The sequence below is a fragment of the Pongo pygmaeus genome, chromosome 7, assembly GCF_028885625.2.
Source record: "Pongo pygmaeus isolate AG05252 chromosome 7, NHGRI_mPonPyg2-v2.0_pri, whole genome shotgun sequence".
Classification (NCBI taxonomy): domain Eukaryota; kingdom Metazoa; phylum Chordata; class Mammalia; order Primates; family Hominidae; genus Pongo; species Pongo pygmaeus.
This window is the reverse complement of record NC_072380.2, coordinates 145806920-145831030: the sequence shown is the minus strand read 5'-3', so window position 1 is coordinate 145831030 and position 24111 is coordinate 145806920. Positions and strand designations below refer to the sequence as shown.

The following is a 24111-nucleotide window of genomic DNA, read 5'->3' as shown; positions in this document are numbered from 1 at the left end:
CATATAGAAGCAAATCACCAATCCTCTCTCGGAACACTGAAGATCAGCGAGGACAGATTAGGGGAACAGGAAGGAAGTTCTATGGGGTCAGAGGCCTTTTCTCATGCCTCTCACCCAGCACATACGGCCATGACCTGTGATGGGCCACTGCTCTATCTGCTCCCTCCTGAGGCCGGAACCCTTCAATAGTCAGGGCTGTGCCTCTCATCTCTCCCTTAAATGCCTTTCATTTTCCCTGGGTCTGAATAGGCACTTGGTCAACATTCAGAAAACTTGAAGGAGGACAAAGAAGCAGAAGGGAAGTGCCAAGCATACACATTGTCGGACTCTCCATTTTTCCCCCACTCTGTCCCACACACCCAGAGTAGCATTATCTCTGAGCAGGAGATCAGGGCACTACCTGCCTGGGGTCCTGTCCCCAGTCCCTGGGCCTAAGGGTGAAAGGCACATGGGGCTGAGTCCAGTTGGACAAATGCCTCCTGTGCTTTGCAATGGCCCTGAATTCCCCTCCTAGGAACAAGGGTGTCTTGTGGTCAGCAAGCTTTATCTCACGGGAACCTAGTGCTTCCTCTATCCAACCCTTCTTGGGTTTCCACAGTATTCCTTTTTCTTTTAGACTTTGGTATCTTATCTGATGAGTTGGGGCCCTTCTATTCCACAGAAAGTATGCATTTGGAAAGTGACTCTCTACCTATTCTTCTACGGAAATAGAGTGCCCTGTGAATGAGAGGTGGTGCCAGACAATCTCATGTAATCAGCATCCTGCTAACCCCCTTTTCCACCATGGAGCTCACCTTTCCAGAGATAAACCTGCTGAAAATTGGTAAAGGTGTCTTGAGTTCCTTCTAGGGGTGTCAGACCTGCAAAGGAAGATGTTTATTTTTATGAGCTTGAGTGTGCTGTCACTGGGTATCCACCACTACTGCAATAGCCCCATCTCCCTTGACACAGGCTCTTCCCAGGCCTGAAAACTCTGTTTCCCACGTAAGGTGTAACCCAGAAGCTTCTTGCAGCTCTATTCCAGCTCCCTGGTACAAAACCAGAGCTGGTAAGACATGGGTGTCATACTCAGGGCACCAAACGGACTACTTTCGTGAGGGGTTGTGAACCTATGATTCGGGAGAGTCATTTAAGGAACTGGAGATTGGCTTGAAGAAAGTAAAGCTCCTGGGACACTCGAGGGCTGTGTGAGTTTCTCACATCACTTAACTCCTCAGAGACTCTTGCCTCACTGGTAAATGTGGACAGCAATTTTGAGAATGGGAATACTGTATATAAACTATCCTCTGCAGTCCTCAACATTTGATAGGCAGCCACTTGTTGGCGGCTGCCACAACTCAACTGATTACTAATATTATCCAATTTTCCTTTCTGGCAAACTGTTCCCCCCTGGATCCCATTCTGGATGAGACTAGACTTGCCACACCATTTCCTGATGGTCAGTGCTGCGTCTTTTGCCCCTGCTCAGTCTTCAGTTCCTTTCAAATTCCCTGTGACATGGAAGGTGAGGGAAATAGCCCAGATAGCAGAGTCTGGAGGCAAATAAGCCCCATGCTATAGGAGAGGGCTGGCTGACAGCCTGGGACATCGAGATATGATCAAATTTTGTTTTTAATTATTATTAGGAGCTAGTCTTTTTATACCTTTATTTAAATTTTTATTTTATTTTACTTTAAGTTCCAGGATACATGTGCAAAACTTTGTGCTGGTTTGTTACATAGGTATACATGTGCCATGGTAGTGTGCTGCGCCTACCAACCTGTCATCCAGGTTTTAAGCCCGCATGCATTAGGTATTTGTCCTAATGAAGAGCTAGTTATTTATTGATAAACGGTTATTACCATTTATCCAACACTAGCAGCGGTGTCTAAGGGAAAGAATACAGTCATGGGTTCTTAGTTTCTGTTTCTGGTTGGGCCAGTAAAGCCCCTTCCTCATCACTCTTTTCTGCTTATCACTAAAGACAGAAACTAAAAACCATGGTTTCAGAATACTAAAAACCTAAAACAAAACAAAACAGAACAACAACAACAACAACAAAAGGTGGATTGGACAAGCTTGCACGAAAACCTTCCATATATTACCTAATTTAAAACTCACAGGCATGCTATAAAGTAAGGTCCCCGATTTCCACATAAAGGAATCAAAGTCAAGAAAGGTTAATGCAAGAATTTAAACCCCAACTATTTGGCTTCAAATCCCATACTCCTTCCTAACCACCACACTAGGGAGAGGATAATATACAGCCATGCATCTCTTACCAACCAGAATATGTTCTGAGAAATGCAATTTTGTTGTTGTGTGATCATAGAGTGTACTTACATAAGCCTAGATGCTCTATATACTTTTATTTACATATATTTTTTCATACAAAAAAGTCCCAGCATCATTAATGAATCTTAATCATTTCCCCTATTTGATCTGAAATGTCAGTATCAAGTGCTATGTATCAGGTTTCTATTATTATCCATTATAATCTTATGCATTAATCTTATAATATTATTCTCCATTTAATCTTATGGGACCATCATTACATACGTGGTCCTTCATTGGTCAAAATGTCTTTTTGAGGTGCATGGCTGTACTTCAGAATTCTGTCCATCTGACATGGCAAAAATGTTAAAGGTGTTTGTGTTTAAAGAGGTGAACTGAACTCTCTGGAAAACTCCGTTCTCAAAGTGACAAGTTCCCCCGGGGCTGACTATGTTCTAGGACATAAAGGTGAGACAAAAAGACCGAGTTGCACTTTCATTTGATTTTACTTCTGAAATGGGAATAAACAATGGTGCTAGAACTTCTCAGACTGTGCAATGTTGAGATGTTTCTCTAAAGGATCTACTCAAAATTCTGTCATAGCCTTCTTTAGAAGGTAAAAGTTATTTATAGCAATTTGGGAAAGTGAACACCTATGGCATCTAAGGGATGTAGACTTGGATCTCTGCAATTACTGGATTTGTCCTCCTTGTCCTCCACACTGCGGAGGAGACCTCACCATATACTCCTACTGCAACAACACAGAACCAGTGGTTGCGCACCTGCTCACTTTGTGTTCCGTTTTCACTCTCTCCTCATGATATCATCATTTGCTTATTTCAAAGCTCAGGCTATGGGGTTTTAGACTTTGTCACAAGGGAAATCAGATAATTTTTTTTAATCTTTTTTTTTTTTTTGAGATGAAGTCTTGCTCTATTGCCCAGGCTGGAGTGCAGTAGCATGATCTCGGCTCGCTGCAACTTCTGCCTCCCAGGTTCAAGCAATTCTCCTGCCTCAGCCTCCCAAGTAGCTGGGATTACAGGTGCCCACCACCATGCCCAGCTAATTTTTGTATTTTTAGTACAGACAGCATTTCACCATGTTGGCCAGGCTGGTCTTGAACTCCCGACCTCATGATCCACCTGCCTTGGCCTCCCAAAGTGCTGGGATTACAGGTGTGAGCCACTGTGCCCAGCTTTAAATCTTTGTATACCCAAATCTATTGATATATTGATTCTTTAAAGATAGATAGATAGATAGATAATAGATAGATAGATAGATAGATAGATAGATAGATAGAGATATGCCATATGTAGATACATATAGAGAGAGCTATAGATATAACCTATATACTCATATAGGTAATACAGATGTAAAGTGAATAAGATTTTTAAAATACTTTTGGTCATGCATTATAATTCTTATTTAACCTGTAAAACTTAAAGAAACAACATTTATCTCTAGAGTATTGTATTGCTCTCAAGTCTAAGGCTGAAGCCAATGACCACATTAAGAAGCAGTTTACCATGAAACACATTTGCAGCGACCTGGATGAGACTGGAGACTATTATTCTAAGTGAAGTAACTCAGGGATGAAAAACAAAACATCAAATGTTCTCACTGATATGTGGGAGCTAAGCTATGAGGACGCAAAGGCATAAGAATAATACAATGGACTTTGGGGACTTGGAGGGAAGGGTGAGACAGGGGCGAGGGATAAATGACAACAAATAGGGTGCAGTGGATACTGTTCAGATGATGGGTGCACCAAAATCTCACAAATCACCACTAAAGAACTTATTCATGTAACCAAACACCACCTTACCCCAGTAATGTATGGAAAAATAATATATACATACGTATGTGTGTGTGTGTGTGTGTGCGTGTGTGTGTGTGTATGTATGTAGTTTACCATGAAATAATTGGGGAATTTGGGTTACGGTCCCTCAATACAAATACAAATTCTGTCACATCCCCATGCCTGCCCCTTCCTAAGAGCTGTAATCCTTAGGAAATGTCAAGAGGAAAGTCTTTACCTCTCAGCAGTCTCAGTGTCTGACTTGGCGGTGAATTGGTGGTGAGTATTTCACTCTCTCTGAGACTCTTATTTTTGTCGGTGTGTGTGTCCTGTTTTACATAATGTCAAAAATTATAGATGTTCTTCACCACTCAGAGACAAACGGGTGCTTCCCGCAGGTGCACATCAGTTTGGGACTGTATTTTTGGCCCAGAATGTACTGAACTGTGATAGGAAGCAGACACCTTATACACTCTGGCCATCTCAAGGCAACAGAGCCCTGGGTCTGCCAGCCTGGGAAATATGCTGTCTTAAGTTCATCGTTGGTTTTTGCCTGTTTCAACACAATTTAATCCAATGGAATTCAACTAAATTCAGCACACATATGTAGAGCACCTTTGTAGGTCCAGAAAGTCACCTGACCAGCATCTGCAGAGATTATTGTGTCCTGGGAAGTACCTTTGTCAATCAGCACAAGGAAGGTTATAACCCCTTGGTGGTCTTCATTATTAATATGATTCCCAAGTCTCCGTAGGAATACATAGAGAATACTGGGTAAAAGAACGAATGTTGCCCTTCTTTCTCTTATCTTACTCATCTCTCATTCCCATCTCTACACCCAAACTCACTTCCTCCTGCTTTCTAAATCAGTTAATAGGACCATCTTCTTCTTGGGTCATCCTTGACTCCTTCTCCATTAGTCTCCATATCCATTCAGACTAGTCCCTAAACAGTTCTTTAATATTTCCTCTCCTCCGAACTCTTCCTCTCAGCTCAAGTCTTACCACATCTCCTAACTCCATTAGGCTTTAGCTAATCCCCACCCAGGCTTTGACCTTGGTCCACTCCCATCCCTCAGCCACATAGCCCCCAGGTACTCATCCTGAAAGACAAACCTACCTTTGGTCCTGCAGGAGCTACAAGGATGTCAGAATTCAGTTCCTTGCAATCTGGCTCATGACAGCTGAGCAGCCTCCTGCCCTGATCTGTCTCCAAAGTGCCCACCTCCCGAGTCACACTGAATGCTTGCTGTCAGGCCTCTGCGTCGTTGCATGCATTTTTCTGCCTAGAACCCTGTTCTCTTTCACTTCATTGACCTCTACTCATTCTTTAAGAATCAGGTTCTGCATCACTGCCTCCTGAAAGGCTTTCCTGAGCTCTCCAGCTGGTCACATGACCCCCTCCTCTGAGTTTGCAGTATTCAGAGATCTTCTCTTTCTCTCCCCTCATGCCTGGTAGTTACTGTCCAGATTCCTGGATACACTGTAAGTCCCCTCTTTATATCGTCCACTCCCCCAGCACAATTCTTGGCACAGAACTGGTGTTCAGTATATAAATAAACGCAAGGATAAATGAAGGAGGGAGAACAAAACAATGAATGATACTCAGAGACCACCAAATAAACACAGAACATTGCCTTCCCACGCATCAGGTTAGCCCCGAATTAGTTTTCCTAAACAGACTTCTGACCCTTTACTCCATTCCCCAAAATTTCCCTAATAGAATAGAATAAGAAGGTACACAGAACGCAAGCAAGTATCATTCCACCTCTTCCCTGATAAATGATCACAGTTTTGACTGCCTAGAAAATACTTTCATTTCTTCCACAATAACTGAGTTAGAATATCCCTTCTACACACACAGGCCTCCAGCCCCTGAATCAGGGTCGCTGCCCCTGTGATCAAGTCTGGAGGAGCACAAACACACTGAGAACTTGAGGGTCTGGGCACAGAGCCTATTCTCCAGCATTGCTGGGTGTGGCGTGGTCTTTACTCAGAAAACTTCTGAAGCAATCATGCACTGCGTCTGTGGCAGTCAATTTTAATCCACACCCTCAGATTAAACTGGACAGGATCCTAAACGGAAAAGCACACTCTAGGAGTGGTCACGTGGCACAGAAAAGCTGCTGTCCAGGAGCCCCGCCCTCCAGGAAGAAGTCACAGATACATCAACTCTTTATCCCAGTTAACACCACCACCACCGGGCTTTGTTAATTAGCATAATGAACGCTGGAAATAAGTACATATTTATTGGTCAGATTCATAGCATTCAAAACATATGGCTTGGCTAAATGTATCACAGTGTCACTCCTATGCTGGCAGGAAGAGATTGTGACAGATTCCTGAGCCCAATAGCCCTAAAGCCGTGGCTTGATTCAAGACGGGTCTGTGATCAGTCACGGATCTGAAGGATTCTTGTTCATCTGATTTTGACAAGAAGGTGAGTTGAGTTCAGCTGTGAGAATAGTATTGGTTATGTCTTAAATAAACCTTTCCAACAAGGTGCCAAGGATAGCAAGATGGGGCTTCACTGGGGTCACTGAACAGGTGACAGGTCGCGACAGTTTCTGGGCCTGTTTGCTAATAACTGCTTGGATGTGTGGCAGAATTTGGAGACTTGCTTTCATTACAATCCACTAGTGACTTGTGGGGGGAAAGACCTCCAGCCACCAAAGATGACCATTATGAAGAATCAGCTGACACTCCTGGGCCTCCAGTGTGGGTTAGGTAGGTTCAGAATGGCTGCTGTAGGTCCTAGAGGCATTGATATAAGGATGGAGTCTCCCAGGGTCCTTCCCAGCAGATGGTGCCTAGCCTCAGGGGAACCAAGGCCTGCTCAGCTGTACCAATACAGTGGCACTCGCCTCAGGAGGTCATGTGTTTCCCTTGCCCCTCTGCTAGACAGTGAGCTTCCCTAACAGGAGGCAGATATCAGGATCTCTACATCCCACTTCCCAGCGTGAAGCAGATCTCAATAACGATCATATGATCGTGGAATAAAGGAAACCTGAGCTGTGCTACTGGTGAGCTGAATAACCTTGAGGAAGTTCCCTTGAGTTCCTATGCCTTACTCTCCCCCTCAGTAAATGGAGAAAATGCCATTTCTCTCCAGGTCTTAGATGATGAGTGGAAATGACATATGCAACATGAACTGCTGGTCTATGCCCGGGGCTCTGAGGGAGCTGCAGAAAGCCACAGCTGCCCTTGGCACAGTGGCAGGATGGATGGGCTAGGAGCTGCTGCCCTCCCTGCAATTGTCAGCCAAGTCCTCTGCAGCACCACTGGGTACACACCCTGTTCCTTGGCCCAGCTGGCGGGGTCGTTCTGAAGTGTGTTTTGCACTGATCCAGGGAATTAAGTACAACCGGCCTCAGAGTCCACCCTTTATTGGCTGTTGTGTCTTCTCTGTGTTACTTCCCCTGAGACTCTGTTCATATTCCTTGTCCTTCCTATTTAAATGACACTCCTGAATCTTTGTCTCATGGTTGATTCTGGGGGAATCCAAACTATAAACTAAGACACAAACATAGCACTAAGCACATGGCAACGCACAACCTGTGACAGCAGTAACTAATAACTGTAGGGCCCTTTTTAAATGACTCATCTTATTTCTAGGCATTCATCAGCCATCTAATCTAGATGCATCTGGTTGCAATGAGTACCACAGGTATATTGTAACTTTCTCCACTGAGGTCCTGGCACCCCATGTTAATGACAATCACTGACATAAAACAGACCCCTATAAATTGAACACCAGGCATCAGGCAAAGCCTCACAATCACTCAACATCAAGCCTTTTGGATTCAGGATGAACCCAGTAGTATTTCTGCCAAGACTTTTTTTTTTCCTATCAAATTTTACATCTGTGTGGCATTAGGGGACATTTAATCTGCCTTTTTTCCATTCATTTGCACTTCAAGATTTGTCAAAAACTAGCCATATGCAGCCCCAGAGCTTTCTAAGATGTTTTTCTGACAAATAAGAGGGTTGACCCAGCCAGCAGCAAATAGTTGAATACACTCAGAAATGCTCATTGGAAATTTGGGAGATCCAGATCCTGAGTGGATTTCTCTCTGGAGAACACATGTCAACCCAGTTACCAAGGTGAAGCAAAATCTCATATTCTCAGCCATCACTCATTGCTGATGGCAGGAAAGAGAAACCTCACAGCAAAAGGTGCTGTGTCTCCAAATTAGATAAAAATAGCCTCCAGGTGTTTTGTGGGATTAGTTGTTTGGGGTATAATTGTTTGTTTGTTGGGGGCTGGTGTTAGAAGTCAGTCCTAACTTCTGTGTGGCAAGTGACCTGAATCCTTACCAAACAGGAAAGGATATGCTAAGGGGACATTCTGTGTTCCTACTATCCTTGTCAGTCCTCTAAGATGGGCAAACAGGAGGCCTGCTGTATTTAATAATCTCTGTATCTCTCACCCCATCTAGCCTGTGAGCTCCTTAAGAACAGAAACCACTGTCCCCATCTTTGCCTCTGGACCTGGCCAGGTCACCTCACCCTCACATCCACCCAGCAGCTGCTCAGGATATGAGGGAGGGAGGAGGAAACACAAGGGCTGCTCCAACCTGGGGAAGGGCTCCCCACCAACTCACCTCCTCCAAAGCTGTTTGCACATCTCCCAGCTCCCCTCTGCAACTCACAGTTGACCCTACAGCTTTCCTGAATCTTCTGTTCCCTTCTCCCAACAGCCCTGTAAAATCCTTGAAGTAGAATATCCCATTAGCAGGCATTAATAACCCAATATCTGGAGCATAGCTGGCCCCAAAGTGATGTCTGAGGAGTGACACACTCAGTTACTGGAGACTCCTTAATTTTTCTGGCACAATAACAAGGAGAACTCCAAAGCACTTTCCACTTCCAGTAAATTGCACATAGGATGGTGGAAGCAAAAGGTGGCAACGAGGAGTGGGTAGAGAGCTTCCACAAGATAGCACTGATCTCCTAAGCTGAAGGCTTGAGCCCCAGCCATGGCACTAACGCAAAGATTGTTTCTTAAAGCGTGTCACGTCATAGCTCCAAACTTCACTCTCATGAGTGAAATTGTGATATAACCAACTGCCTCACCAGAGTGCCCAAAGGATCGATTGAGTTGTACGTGAAAGTACTTTGTATAATACAGTGCAGATATTGATATATTTACTACTTGAATTTGTGTTCTCTTGGGTTGTGATTTCCTACACCTGGCAATCAATTCATTTGTCCTTTAAAAAGAAATGCCAATTCTGCATTACCCAGGTCATGTGTTGAACCATAGCCTGATAGTACCAGTGAATTGATGAAAGCAGATGTCTGCACCCAGAAGTCCCATGGATGCCTCTATTGGGTGTGCTGTTAGGGAACCAGGGACCAGAGAACAAGGCATTCTTTGACAGCCTGGGAAGCCTGCCAGCACTTCACTCAGTAATCTGTGAACGAATGCGCCCATTGCACAGACGGAGGCCCTGAGGCTGAAGGTGGTCAAATGTCTTGAATAAGGTCACAGAGCTAGGGGAAAAGCCAGGCTCAATTCCAGGCATTTTCACTCCCAGCCCTTTGTGCCACATCTCCAGTGTTCACCACGAGCCTGCCGTGCTCAGCACCACTCTGCTGCTCCACACACATTCTTCTTTAATCCTCTCAACTACCTGGAGAGTCAGAGTCCACCATTATCCTCACTGTATAATTGGGAATACCAAAGCCTAGAAGGGCCACACATTGAGGAGATATTCACACTGGAATTCAAATTCCAGGGCCTGATTCCAGAGTCTGTCTTCACAACCATCTATCCTACTGTTAAACTGGGAGGAAGAGGCCACTCCCCAATCAAGTTTAGTGGGGATGGAGTTTGTCTTTATTGTCCCTAGCACCTCCCTATGTTCTTTCAAATCATTCCATGCCCTCCCCTGCAACTGTTCCTATACCCAGAATCCTCCTCTTTTCCTCCATCAATATCTGTTGTTGGAAAAGGGTATCTATCAGTTCTTCACACTGTAGTTAGAATTTAAATTATTACACTCCCTCCCTCTCACCTCCAGGGGTTAATCGTACTAAGAGGCTGACCTCTTATTTTGAAGAGGAAATATCTGTGCCCTGTTGCCTTCAGTTGGAGGTAGCCTCCTAGTCAGCCTTTGTATAGGGCAACCTCCAATTTGGAGTATCAAGGCTGCCTGAAATCCCTATCACAGTGCACACTTCTTAAAGTCTTGCCCTCACCCACAATACACACACACACATACAGGGCACTGAAAAAAACAAACATTTCAAAAGTCTTTTGGTAACCACTACTCTGGGAGGCCAGACAAGGGCACAGTTCTCATTTCTTGGGCACATACCAAGCACATGCTCTGGGTTGAGCAATTCACTCTGGATTTACTGCCATGAATATATCATATGTCTTTCTTGAAATGCCTGTGTTCACCCTGTGCTACCTCTTGGAGTAATGAATACCATATGTTTACTACCCATCATATAAATAAGCGATTTGATTTTATCAACCCCAGAAGAAACTATTTATGCTTCACAGAATTCCACCAAATTCTGTGATTTTTATTTCAGAATTTGGTGACCATGCACTCACAGATACATGTGTCTTTTTCTATGCCATCATTATAAAGCATAGCTCAATGGTGGGAATCCAGAAATTAATGAAACACAATTCAGTTTTTAAAATATGACAGAAAACAATGACAAATTGAAAAAATAATGATAACACCATCTAATATCAATACCACAGATCAGGAACTCTGCTAGTTCTTGATCTGCAAGGGCCCATACAGAGGAGTGGTTAAGAATGGCAGTGAGAGAGCCAGAACGCCGGGCTTCAGATCCCAGCCCTCTTATTTACAAGCTCTAAGACCTAGGGAAGTCCCCTAACAGCTATGTGCCTGAGTGTCTTCAGCTGGCAAACGGGGACAATGATAATAAGAGTGCCTCCCTTGAAGCACTGTGTTGAGGACTTGTGAGTATAGGTCAAGGCCTCAGAGCAGGGCTGCCTCAGAGGGTGTGCTACATAAGTAATTTCTATTATCCTTATTTTTTTATTGTTATATCCTCTCCTTTCATCCTCCCAACCCCGTGAGATGGGTACTGGTATTACTGTCATTATATAGACAGGCAATTAGGCCTGAAAACATTCATTGACCTACTCCAGGTCACACAAGTGGTGTCCAAAGCTAGGATTTAACATCACAGACAAACCTTCCACAGACAGGCAAATGTGCAATGGTGGCACGCTGCTGACTGCACTGCCTAACAAAGGAATGGTCAGAGCATCCATGAAGCTCTGTAGTCGAGGAAGCACTAAGCCCTGTGGGTAGTCAGGGACGGCTCTTGGAGGAGGTGACATGGAATGCTCTGCCATTGGAACCCTGAGAAATGCAGGATATAAAGGTGTGAGTCTCAGAAGCTTCCCTGGGAGGCAGGAGAGAGCCTCTGCCAGCCTTTCGGAGACCACTTCCTGCAGCAACATAAGCACCCAAGGGTTCCCACAAAAAGAACACCACTGACCCTCTCACATCAGGTGCTCAGCCTATCTAGTCAGCACCTGCACATGCCTTCACTGCTCTCAACTCAGAAGGTGGAGTGGAAGCATGGAGGTGCTTTCCCAGTTCAGGTTCTGGCAGATAAATAGACAACGAGGAGCAGGGCTTCCCCTCAACCTCACTCTGGAGCTGGAAGAACGAAAGGAGCAGTTGGCCCCATCTTCATCATAACTCAGACTCTCAGCAATGGAAGGAAACTTTCAAGCCATCAGTGCTACATAAGCATTATCTGGACCACTTGTTAGAACACAGATTCCTGGGACCCACCCTGAGGGCTGGGGTGTGGCCTGAGACTCTGCATTTCTAACCAGCTTCCAGTGATGGTGGTGCTGGTCCTGTCTTTCTTGATCACATCAGTGGTACATGGCTGGCCAGTCCCTAGCCCAGCACAGAGTGGGCATCCACTTTTTCCTGATGGGGGTCTGCCGGGAGAGGCAGTGCAGAGCTGTGAAGGTAGACAGGAGATGCCACTGGCTGGGGGGGGGCCTCAGGCACTAACTGTCCCTCTCTGGAAACTGAGAGGCTGGGGCAGATGATCGCAGAGATGCAGCCTCACTATAATGTTTATATGTTTGTAGAAAAGAGCTTCCAAGAGAAAGAAGGGGCAAGAGAAAGCCCAATGGTTATTTCTGTTAGTTGAGTCCATGCAATGGAGCCCGCTGTCCCCTGCACCCATCACTAGAGTGGGCAGTACAATTGGTAAACCTGGAATTTCTTAACTTATAGAGGGGGAAAATATGCCTGGATGGGCATTAGTTTGGGGGACAGATTGCATTTCAGGCTCCAGTTTTCCATCCTTCTTTGTAGTCATACAATTTGCACATGACTTGGCAGTTCCCCCCACTAAAGGAGCAGAGTCTGTTTCCCACCCTTTGTCTCTTGTTTGGCCATGGGATTTGCTTTATCCAATAGGATGAGGCAGAAATGGTAACGTGACAGATCTGAGCTCCACCAACAGAGGCCTTGCTTATTTCTCCTTGTTCCTGCTTCTGCCATCTACAGAAGAGTACGTTCCTCCGGAGGAGGATGAGAAACTCATAGAGCAGGGCCCAGATGTGCCAACCAAGACTAGACGAAATCCATCAATTGCCAGCTAACCCCAAGATTCTTGAGAGCAGCAGACTTGCCCTGCTGGGCCATCCTGCCCACAGTCCACCTGCAATCTGAGGAGCTAAATGGATGCTTCCCATAGAGTTCTGCTGAAATGCTAGGGTTGTTTCCATCCAGTATGATTGGTAAAGTTTTCTTTTCAGAATTATAAGCTCCTCAGGCCACAAGGAGGGCTCATAAGAAAGTAGCAGAGGGCCTTGCTGGTGGGAAGAGTAATTTTGAAAGAATATGGACAAATGGCAAAGACTTACTCTTGATGAACTCCTGGCCTCCAAGATGCAATGTCACCTGGTGGCTCTCCTGGTCATATGTCACACCAGGACACGTAGCATTAGCCCGGGCTTCAGAGGGATCCATCCAGTCTTTGACATTACAAAGCAGGACACTAGGTGAGCTCAGCAACCCACAGATGACATCACCTGAGAATCACAAGAGGGAGGAGAGGTCAATGTGATGGAGGGGGACCTTTAGAGACTCTTCTCTGTCCCCTGAGAGCATTTGCAGATTAAGATAGGTGACAGCATCTCAGGAGAAGACATAGACACTAGAATTCAAGAGCCTGGTTTTAAATTGAGACAATCCTGCCTGTGATTCCTGCACTTGTCTTATTGGCAAATTTCCAAGGGAAGGGCCACCTTCAAGCCTACGGATCCTTTCCCTCCCTATGAGAGCTTTCTTTCATGGCGTCCACAGCACTAACAGCACCTCCAACATCCTGGGGGCATCACTGCCAGAATCCTCAGTCACCATGGTCTACACCTGCTGAACAGGGTGATTTTCCTGAGCTGCTGCTGCTTCAGTTTCCTCTTCCTTTTTCTCCTCCCCTTCTGCCTCATTTCCCGTCATATTCACTCTCTCTCTTTCTCTCTCACTCTCGCTGTCACTCTCACTCTCACTCTCGCTCTCTCACATGCACATACACACACACGTGATCAACCTTGAAGGGGCTCATAAAGGAGTACTTAGATTCAAAGTAAGAAACTATTTTTTTGGGGGGGATGGAGTAAGAAACTATTAAAAACTAAGACCTACGCACCAATGACACATATTACCCTATTAGGAAGTGAGCTCCTCGTCTTTGGACATATCCAAGCAGAGACTGTGTGTCCATATGCCTAGGATATGTGGAGAGAAATCTGTAACTAGGGGAGATGACATTGGACTCTTTTATCTTGAATATGTCTCCTGACTCGGAATTTTAAAAAGCTACCCAAAAATTATGACTTTGTTTAGCATCGGAAAGACCTACTCCCAAGGTAATGGAATTTGATAGTGATTTTAGCTGGATACATTCAAGTAACTCACACGTTTTTTTATATCTGCTATGTGCCAGCCACTGTGGTAAGTCTTTAAGTATATTAATTCCCTTAATTCTTATAGACATTACTATCTCCATTTTACTGATGAGGAAACTGAGTCTCATGTAAGTTAATTAAGCTGCTTGAGGATATTCAGATTTATAAATTTATATCTATGCCATTTGGATAAATAAACCTTTTAGGGAGTAGAGTTGTTCAGACTCCTCTGGAAAAAAAAAGAGCAATATATTATCCCACAACTCCTACTCCATTCCTCATTCTCATTTCCTAATTTATGTCCAATCTGGATCTAGTTCGAAACAATTCTATCTCCAAAATTTCCCCAGAGTAGGTGACTCATGGATGTCTGGCTTAAAAATTTTACATTGTGTCCTTTTCGCTTCTGCTGGCCACTGTTAAACCGCAGTAGTTAAAAAACCAGCAGCAGTGAATCTCTGAATTTTTTTAAGTGGCCTTCCAGGTCATCTCATACGGTGGTTTCTGAACAAGGATGCTTAGACTGATGACATCAGAAATGCAGGGAGGGTTTTGAAAATGCTCATTTCTAGGTATCAACCACAGACTTTCTGACTTGGTAGGTCATGTGTATGGGGCGGAGTGCATTTGGACATACATGTTTGTAAAGAGCACCATGGACAATCACTGACCTAGTTAGACCACCTCGTTTTACTGATGGGGAAACTGAGGCACAGAAAGGAAGAGTGGTTTTTCTAGGAGCTAGGAAATTGTGGAATGGCCAGCAGGCAGCAAGAGCCTCAGCAAGCTGCAGGCTTGAGGGCCGGCTGTGGAACGTGAGGGCAGCACCAGCAAGCGGCACACTCAGAGCCCGGGAGAGTTCGAGGAAGGCTGATCACTGTGGTCTGGCTCACTTGAAAGCTAGGAAACAGAATGATGCAATTAACAAGAGGCACAGTGCATTTTTCCTTTTGCTCTCAGACCTCAGTAAAGAAACCCATGCAGCTTTCCTCTTTAACTAGTGCCAAATGTCCCTGAGAAGGCTGTGCCTGAGAGGTGGGGGCCAGGGAGAGGCTGGAAGTCACTTTGCTGGTCATATATTGCCAGCTTAGCTTCAGTTGCACTCCTGTGACCCTGAGGCCATTCAAGGCCCTCAGAGCCCCACTTCCAAGCAGTCTCCACTAAAATGTAGTTCAGAAGCCCCATGAATTTTCATTAATAACTCTCAGTGGAAACAAAGCCATGGAGGGGTGGAGATTGGAGGAGGCTGGAGACTTGTTGGGAGGGGAGAAAGGAAAGGAGGGGAAGGAGAGGAATCCACCAGAGCTAAATGACTTTCCAGGCTGTGGTAAAGGATGCAGCGGAATTCTGTTCCTGGTCGTCAGCAGATCCAGCCAAAGCTTCATAAGTTAAAACTCCAGATTTGCCCACTGGACAAGACTGGGGAAAACATCTGCCTGATACTTTATGTGTATCTCAAAGAAGGCTTGACTTTCAGCATTGCAAGGTGAGTGTTTAGTTCAACATAATTCACAGATCACAGGTTAAACTTGGAGGGAAAAGCAAGCAAGCTGCCTGCCAGAAATATCATGGAAAAAAAGGATTTTGTGGGCTTACCGCTCCATGGAACAAAAACATTCTTCCATATATGATCCTAAGGAAAATGAAATCAACCTTTCCAGCTTGAAAAAAATCATATGGTCTGGTGAGTCATCGTGCATCTGGGGAAATTGTGGTATCTTCAGAAAATACATTTAGTTCAAAGAGGAATCTTGGACTTGAGTTATGTTGTTTCTAAATATAGATATACATCAAGACAAATATGGGTGTGTGTGTGTGTGTAACATATTTTTCCTATCTAAACACTAACAGGAATCCACATCACATAATCATAGAACATTAAATGTAGAAGGAATTTTAGGAATCAGCTCATTCCAATCTGTGTTCCTGCCCCACGCCTCCAACAAAACATTCTCATTTTAGCCACCTCAACCACTGTGAGCTAAACTCAGCATTTTTCAGGAATCACCTTGTTTGAACTCTCAGCAGCACTGAAGACTGTTAACAACTTCCTCACCATGCAACGATCTCCCACCCTAGCTTTCGCGAGGATCCACTATCCCCATCTCCTTCTCCCCCTCTGGCTGCTCCTTCTCCATCTCTTTGCATATTCTCTACCTGTTATGTAGCTGTTCATCAAGATCAGCTCCATCCCCCTTTATCTCCTCATTCTGCACCCTCCTCCTAGAAAACCGCATTCATATCCACACATTTGACACCACCTCGAAGCTGTAATTTACACATTTATATCTCCCATCCACACTTCCCTTCTGAGCTCTGGATCTTTGCATCTAAAAACTCAGCTGACATTTTTTGGATGTCTCAAAAGTCACTTCAAACTTAGCATACCCCACATGGACCCACGGCCTTCCTAAATCTCCCTCTCCCATCGCCAAATTGGACATCCAATCTCTTTCATGCTTTGCCACACAACAGGTGAACAAGCTAGATACCCAAGAACAATCATTGACACCTCTTCCTCAACCCCCAAATTCAAAGTCCTATTGAATTTGCCTCCTGCGAATGCTTTATATCTGTCTTCTATTCCCCCTCTCCACTGCAATAGCCCTAGCCTAGGATACCATACCTTCTACCCTGGACTACTGCGACAGTTTCTAACTCATCTCTGTATCTACTCTGACCCCTAGCCACAACCTTATCCACATTCAAGCCATGACATGACAAGCGCTCATGTCAAAGTTCAAATCTGATCATGACACTTCCTTGCTTAAAACATTCAGGGGCTTCTAGTTGTTATTAGAATAAAACAACTATTCACGCCACCTACAAGGTTCTCCTCACTGTGGCCCGGCCTCTCCCTCCTGCCCCTTAAACCTCTGGCCTTGTACTCTCTGCTCCAGGGACCACGGCTTCCTCTAGGCGTCTCTTCTTAATCCTGCACCCTCTTCCCACAGGGACTTTGCATATGCTATTCTTTCCATTTAACATCACCTTCCCTCTTCTCTTTATCTCATTTAAACCTACACATGATTCAAGATTTCGGAAAGTCTTAATTTATCTCTCTGAATGGGGCAAAACACTTATTACATGTTTTCAATGCAATATTCACTTGTCTTCAGAGTCTAGCAATTAACAATTATCCTGTTCTCCCTCTGGACCTGAGAGGAGGAGGTGGAAACGGTGGGGGTGGGAGGGGGAGTAGAGCACAAGTGTCTATGTCATAAGTCAGGAAAGCCGAGTTCCCTTTGCTGACCACTGGAACACGGGCATTTGGCAGGTCACTTCCCCACTTTGGGGTCTGCCCAATTCAGCAGCATTCCTCTGCACCTACAGTAAGCATGGCTGTCCTAAAGGCTGAGGATAAATAACTCTTTCATAGCCTGGGGAGTTCGAATCCACCAGGGAGATGGATATGTGGACTTGGATAAAAAGAGAAGGGACAAAATAGTACTCCAGGAAGAGGAAATCACAAGGAGAGCTTAAAGTTGAATAGGATGACTTGGAGGATGGGGAATCTAGTCAAGTAGGTGGGGGTTGGTGGTGAGAGGCCAATTAAGAGACTGGTACAGGTGCCAAGAAAATAATAATACAGGCTTAAATGTAGACTGAGGTGACAGGGATGGAATACACCTCGATCTCAAACAAAATAATAAGAGAGCAACAGGAAATTGGAGTGACAGCTTCACAGAAGGGAAGAGGGCTGTGGGGCATTCAGCATGATACCAGGTCTGTGGCTCAGGTGCCCTACACTGAGATCAGCTGGTTTAGGGTAAAAACTACCCATTCATTTGACTTTGAGATTCCTAACGGATGTCCAAGAGGATATATCTGGACAGCAGATGAGTGTATGGATGTCGACCTCTGCAGAGAGGTCACACCCAGAACAAAGACCCACAAGAGGTGGAGGTGGGACCTATCCATATCTAAGGATTCAACCCAGAAAGCTGAAGGAGAAGAGAAGGCGTAGTTTAAGGAGCAAGAGAAGGGCATCTTGGAGGTCAGGAGAGGAGAAGGTCGAAAGAACTGGACAGCAGGAAACAGTGACAGCTGCCAGAGACAACAGGCCTTCGGAGGACCAGAAGATGCCCCCCCTGGTGACTGGAGAGCTGGTAGAAGCAGTTTGGGGGTGAGACAGGGTCTCAGCTTGCAGGGTCTGGCTGTGGTAGAGAAGGAGAGCAACCGGAGAGGCACTCGAGGGAAGGTCGGAGGTCAAGGACTCTGTGGTGCCACGCACGTGTTGGATTTTAAGAAGGGAGAAGGGCTAAGAACACTGTATCTGCCTCCTGCTGGGGAGTCCTGGAAAACACTGGGCTGGGGACAGGTGGAGAGCAGGAAGGAGGGCAGGGGCATTGTACTAGGCTGTTCTAGCAATGATATAGAGAAATACCTGAGGCCGGGTAATTTATAAAGTAAAGAGGTTTAATTGGCTCATGATTCTGCAGATAGTACAAGAAACATGGTGCTGGCATCTACTGCTGGTGAGGCCTCAGGAAGCTTACATTCATGACAGAAGGTGAAGGAGGAGCGGGCATGTTACAGGAGATCAGGAGTTAGAGAGAGGGGAAGGTGGCATATACTTTTTTTTTTTTTTTTTCACTTTCCAACCCAAGTGTTTATTTTCTGATACACCAGACATGCATTTCATCAGTGATAAACAATTACTCTGCTTGCTTACTCACGTTAAAGCCAGCTCTAGTAGTACCCTAGAGGCCCTCAGAAAAGATACTAAGATGTAGGACAGATCCATTAAATGTTATATGTAAAAGCCACATCTTCTCCATACTTCTATATCACAAAGGTTTTGAAGACATCAGGAATGGGTCAGGTGGAAGGGCCCCTCTTCTCCAATTGCCACCATGGTTTGGGAGTTATAGATAAAACAAGACTTTCTACAGTATGACATTTATGTCTCAATGCAATCAAATTAAAAGTTTGGTGAGCATTTTACATTGTAGAATATAGTCTAATGTTTAATTGCAAAATACAGTATAATGTTCATTACCATGAACTTCAGGATCAGCTAGACTCTGTATGACCGTAGGCAAGTTTTTTGAGCTTTCTGTGTCTCTGAGTCCTCATCTGTAATACTAGGTCAATAATGCTTCATTGGTCCAGAGACTATTTTAAAGATTAAATTAGATATTATGTGTAAAATGCTCACGGAGTACCTTATATAGCAATTCATGCTAGCTATAATTTTGAACTAGGCCAATGTGCCAGCTCCTGCAAAAAATCTTCTTATACTTTCCTTCTCCAAGGGCCCTCACCCATTTCTTTTTTTTTTTATATTTTTTTTTCTTTTATTATTATTATTATTATACTTTAGGTTTTATGGTACATGTGCGCAATGTGCAGGTAAGTTACATAAGTATACATGTGCCATGCTGGTGCGCTGCACCCACCAACTTGTCATCTAGCATTAGGTATATCTCCCAATGCTATCCCTCCCCCCTCCCCCCACCCCACAACAGTCCCCGAAGTGTGATGTTCCCCTTCCTGTGTCCATGTGTTCTCATTCTTCAATTCCCACCTATGAGTGAGAATATGCGGTGTTTGGTTTTTTGTTCTTGCGATAGTTTACTGAGAATGATGATTTCCAATTTCATCCATGTCCCTACAAAGGACGTGAACTCATCATTTTTTATGGCTGCATAGTATTCCATGGTGTATATGTGCCACATTTTCTTAATCCAGTCTATCATTGTTGGACATTTGGGTTGGTTCCAAGTCTTTGCTATTGTGAATAATGCCGCAATAAACATACGTGTGCATGTGTCTTTATAGCAGCATGATTTATAGTCCTTTGGGTATATACCCAGTAATGGGATGGCTGGGTCGAATGGAATTTCTAGTTCTAGATCCCTGAGGAATCGCCACACTGACTTCCACAAGGGTTGAACTAGTTTACAGTCCCACCAACAGTGTAAAAGTGTTCCTATTTCTCCACATCCTCTCCAGCACCTGTTGTTTCCTGACTTTTTAATGATTGCCATTCTAACTGGTGTGAGATGGTATCTCATTGTGGTTTTGATTTGCATTTCTCTGATGGCCAGTGATGATGAGCATTTTTTCATGTGTTTTTTGGCTGCATAAATGTCTTCTTTTGAGAAGTGTCTGTTCATGTCCTTCGCCCACTTTTTGATGGGGTTGTTTGTTTTTTTCTTGTAAATTTGTTGGAGTTCATTGTAGATTCTGGATATTAGCCCTTTGTCAGATGAGTAGGTTGCGAAAATTTTCTCCCATTTTGTAGGTTGCCTGTTCACTCTGATGGTAGTTTCTTTTGCTGTGCAGAAGCTCTTGAGTTTAATTAGATCCCATTTGTCAATTTTGGCTTTTGTTGCCATTGCTTTTGGTGTTTTAGACATGAAGTCCTTGCCCATGCCTATGTCCTGAATGGTAATGCCTAGGTTTTCTTTTAGGGTTTTTATGGTTTTAGGTCTAACATTTAAGTCTTTAATCCATCTTGAATTGATTTTTGTATACGGTGTAAGGAAGGGATCCAGTTTCAGCTTTCTACATATGGCTAGCCAGTTTTCCCAGCACCATTTATTAAATAGGGAATCCTTTCCCCATTTCTTGTTTTTGTCAGTTTTGTCAAAGATCAGATACTTGTAGATATGCGGCATTATTTCTGACGGCTCTGTTCTGTTCCATTGATCTATATCTCTGTTTTGGTACCAGTACCATGCTGTTTTGGTTACTGTAGCCTTGTAGTATAGTTTGAAGTCAGGTAGTGTGATGCCTCCAGCTTTGTTCTTTTGGCTTAGGATTGACTTGGTGATGCGGGCTCTTTTTTGGTTCCATATGAACTTTAAAGTAGTTTTTTCCAATTCTGTGAAGAAAGTCATTGGTAGCTTGATGGGGTTGGCATTGAATCTGTAAATTACCTTGGGAAGGATGGCCATTTTCATGATATTGATTCTTCCTACCCATGAGCATGGAATGTTCTTCCATTTGTTTGTATCCTCTTTTATTTCCTTGAGCAGTGGTTTGTAGTTCTCCTTGAAGAGGTCTTTCACATCCCTTGTAAGTTGGATTCCTAGGTATTTTATTCTCTTTGAAGCAATTGCGAATGGGAGTTCACTCATGATTTGGCTCTCTGTTTGTCTGTTATTGATGTATAAGAATGCTTGTGATTTTTGCACATTGATTTTGTATCCTGAGACTTTGCTGAAGTTGCTTATCAGCTTAAGGAGATTTTGGGCTGAGACCATGGGGTTTTCTAGATATACTATCATGTCATCTGCAAACAGGGACAATTTGACTTCCTCTTTTCCTAATTGAATACCCTTGATTTCCTTCTCCTGCCTAATTGCCCTGGCCAGAACTTCCAACACTATGTTGAATAGAAGTGGTGAGAGAGGGCATCCCTGTCTTGTGCCAGTTTTCAAAGGGAATGCTTCCAGTTTTTGCCCATTCAGTATGATATTGGCTGTGGGTTTGTCATAAATAGCTCTTATTATTTTGAGATACGTCCCATCAATTCCTAATTTATTGAGAGTTTTTAGCATGAAGGGTTGTTGAATTTTGTCAAAGGCCTTTTCTGCATCTATTGAGATAATCATGTGGTTTTTGTCTTTGGTTCTGTTTATATGCTGGATCTTGCAAGAACTCACTCACTGTCACAAGGACAGCACCAAGCCATTCATGAGAGATCCACCCCTGTTACCTAACACCTCGCACTAGGCCTCACCTCCAACACTGGGGATCACATTTCAACATGAGATGAGGAGGGACAAACATCCAAATTGTATCAGGCATTGCCCTGCAAAGGTAAGACAAGGGGCTCTTGTACCCAGGAGGCAGGGTTAGTCCTTCTCAGAAGGAGACACCCTCTACCCTGAGCCTGGTGAGGATATTGTGTAGATGCTGGAGGCAGCAACAGTCCTTGAGGTGATACCAAAAAACACCTGCTTCCTGATCAGCTCCATGTCTCAGTTAATAGTCTTCAGAAAACCGGGGGTCTCTCTGTCTCTAGCTCAGCTCACAATGACACCCACTCTGAACCGAATCCTCCCACTCTCATCTAAATACTGCTCATTCCACAAAGCCTGGCCCAAGTTCCTCTTCTTCCTGGTAGCCTTCCCTGACCTCCCTGTTGTTATCCCCTTCCTTCACACTCCAAGACTTCTACGTCTCTACCTCATCAGGCATTTGCATCTCACACTGCCTAGTTCTCGAGCCTCATGCTGAGTAGTGCTCCAAACATGTTTGCTGAATGCCAGCAGCGATGAATAAATGAGTAAAGGCCATTTATTCCCCTTTCACGGTGCACACTGCCTCTCCCACCAGACCCTAAGTCCTTTTCATCTGTTTGTAATGCCTAGCACATTCAATTGCACATATATGGTGATCAGTTAGAGTCTCCTGTTGACTTAAGTGAGAACCATAACAAGACATATCAGACTATTTCAATTTTTTCTAATCTTTAGAATTTTTCATAAATTTAATGTGGCCAGTCACATAGTGGCTTACAGTTTGATGCTGCTAAGGAGAAATAGGGTTGGTTTTCATATAAAACAGTTATAGTTTGATGCTGCTAAGGAGAAATAGGATTGGTTTTCATATAAAACAGTTAAGACCCTCTTAGTCAATCAATGGCACACCAGGAGCCAAATCTATATGCAGCATTTTGCACTCATTATCTTTATAACAAGTAGTCCAATAGAAAGTATCATTATTTCTATTTTATAAACAAGGGAAGTGCAACTTCGTTTAAGTAACTTGTCCAAGATCACACAGCTAGAAAGTGACAGCAGTGACTAGAACCCAGCTCCATAACACCAAAGTCCGTTCTCAACCACTAGGCTACACTCTTGAGTACATGAATTTATTTCCATAAACAGAAGTGCATCTCCATTGCTGAGATTCTATTGAAAATGATAGGCCTATTGATCACAGGACCTGGTATGCAGTGGGTACCCAATAGATCATTGTTGAATGAATGATGGTGAGATATGGGAATGAGCTAACATTTTTTGACCAAGTATGTCCAGTCCTGGCTTCACAAGTGACAGTAAGGTGCTGTGGAAGACACAACTTGGGTCAAATCCTGGCTCTATCATTTTTCAAGGTGTCTGAACATGAGCAAATGATTTAAATTATCTGAGCCTTAGTTTCTCAGTGTGTAAAATGGAGCTTGCAATATGTCCCTTAAAGACAGTAGAAAGGAATAAACCAGTATTACAAGGTGAAGGGGCCAGCACAGTATGTGACATGTGGAATGTGAATGTGAGTATCATGTGTGTATTGTGTACTTGACTATAGCCTTCTATTTGGGTGTAGGCACTCACACTGTACTCCCCATGCAGCTCCATGTTGTGTGTCCTGGCTTCTGCATCCCTGTGTGCTCCCCATCCCTTGTTAGGCCCTGGCTCTCACCGCCAACATTACCTCCTTGGACCTGTGTGAGGACGAAGCCATCGCAACACAGATCATGGTCGCATGCAAGAAGACAGAAGAGGTGAGCATCAGTCAGATTGGCTCCTGAGGCTGAGAACACAATGGGGTTGTACAATCCAGAAAGCATGTTTTGGAAACCAGTGGGTTCAAAGCTTTTCTGAAGTGTTGTGGTGGATCCTTGGCCTGGGGGAAAGGCAGAACAAAATTTTAAAAGACCTCAAAACATGGCAGAGTTGGACAGAGCTTACTGATCTCATAGGACAGTTTGTTGACTTAGCTGCAACTGTGCTCGAGGCAGCGTGTGGGCCAAGATGAGATGCTCTCTGTGCCACAAAGCTTCTGGATGTGCCTGTGCATGAAGAGGGTAGGGCCAGCCAAGGCCATGGCCCCAAACCCAGGAGATCGGGACAAATGCCCAACACATCTTCAAGGGTCCAAAGGGTATGTGTAGAAAATGGCCATATATTTTTATGTTTATTATTACCAGCAAATATGTATTGAGCTGTAAGTATATACACAGACCCCATGCCACATGCTCTACCTACGTGGTTTCATTTGATTTTCGCTGCCTTGCTCTGCTATCACACATGTTTCTGTCACACAAATTAGTTTAAACATGTGGTAGGGAAGCTTGGCCACTGTAATGCTGAAGTCACATTGCTTGCACTATCTACAGTTTTCTGAGCATGTCATTGCCTTGTGCCACCAAACATCATTAAAGG

At 44.2% G+C, this 24111-nt stretch overlaps 1 protein-coding gene across 1 annotated transcript in view; it reads right to left on the bottom strand.

Moving 5' to 3' along the window:
• The window catches only part of TG (thyroglobulin), a 279014-nt gene that overhangs the window by 179659 nt on the left and 75244 nt on the right, over positions 1-24111 (bottom strand). Inside the window, exons 26-28 of the mRNA XM_054499133.2 lie at positions 23381-23572; positions 12944-13111; positions 795-860 (exon numbers count right to left, since the gene is read on the bottom strand). Of these exons, the coding sequence (XP_054355108.2) occupies positions 795-860; positions 12944-13111; positions 23381-23572 (426 nt within the window). The remainder of the gene's footprint in view (positions 1-794; positions 861-12943; positions 13112-23380; positions 23573-24111) is intronic.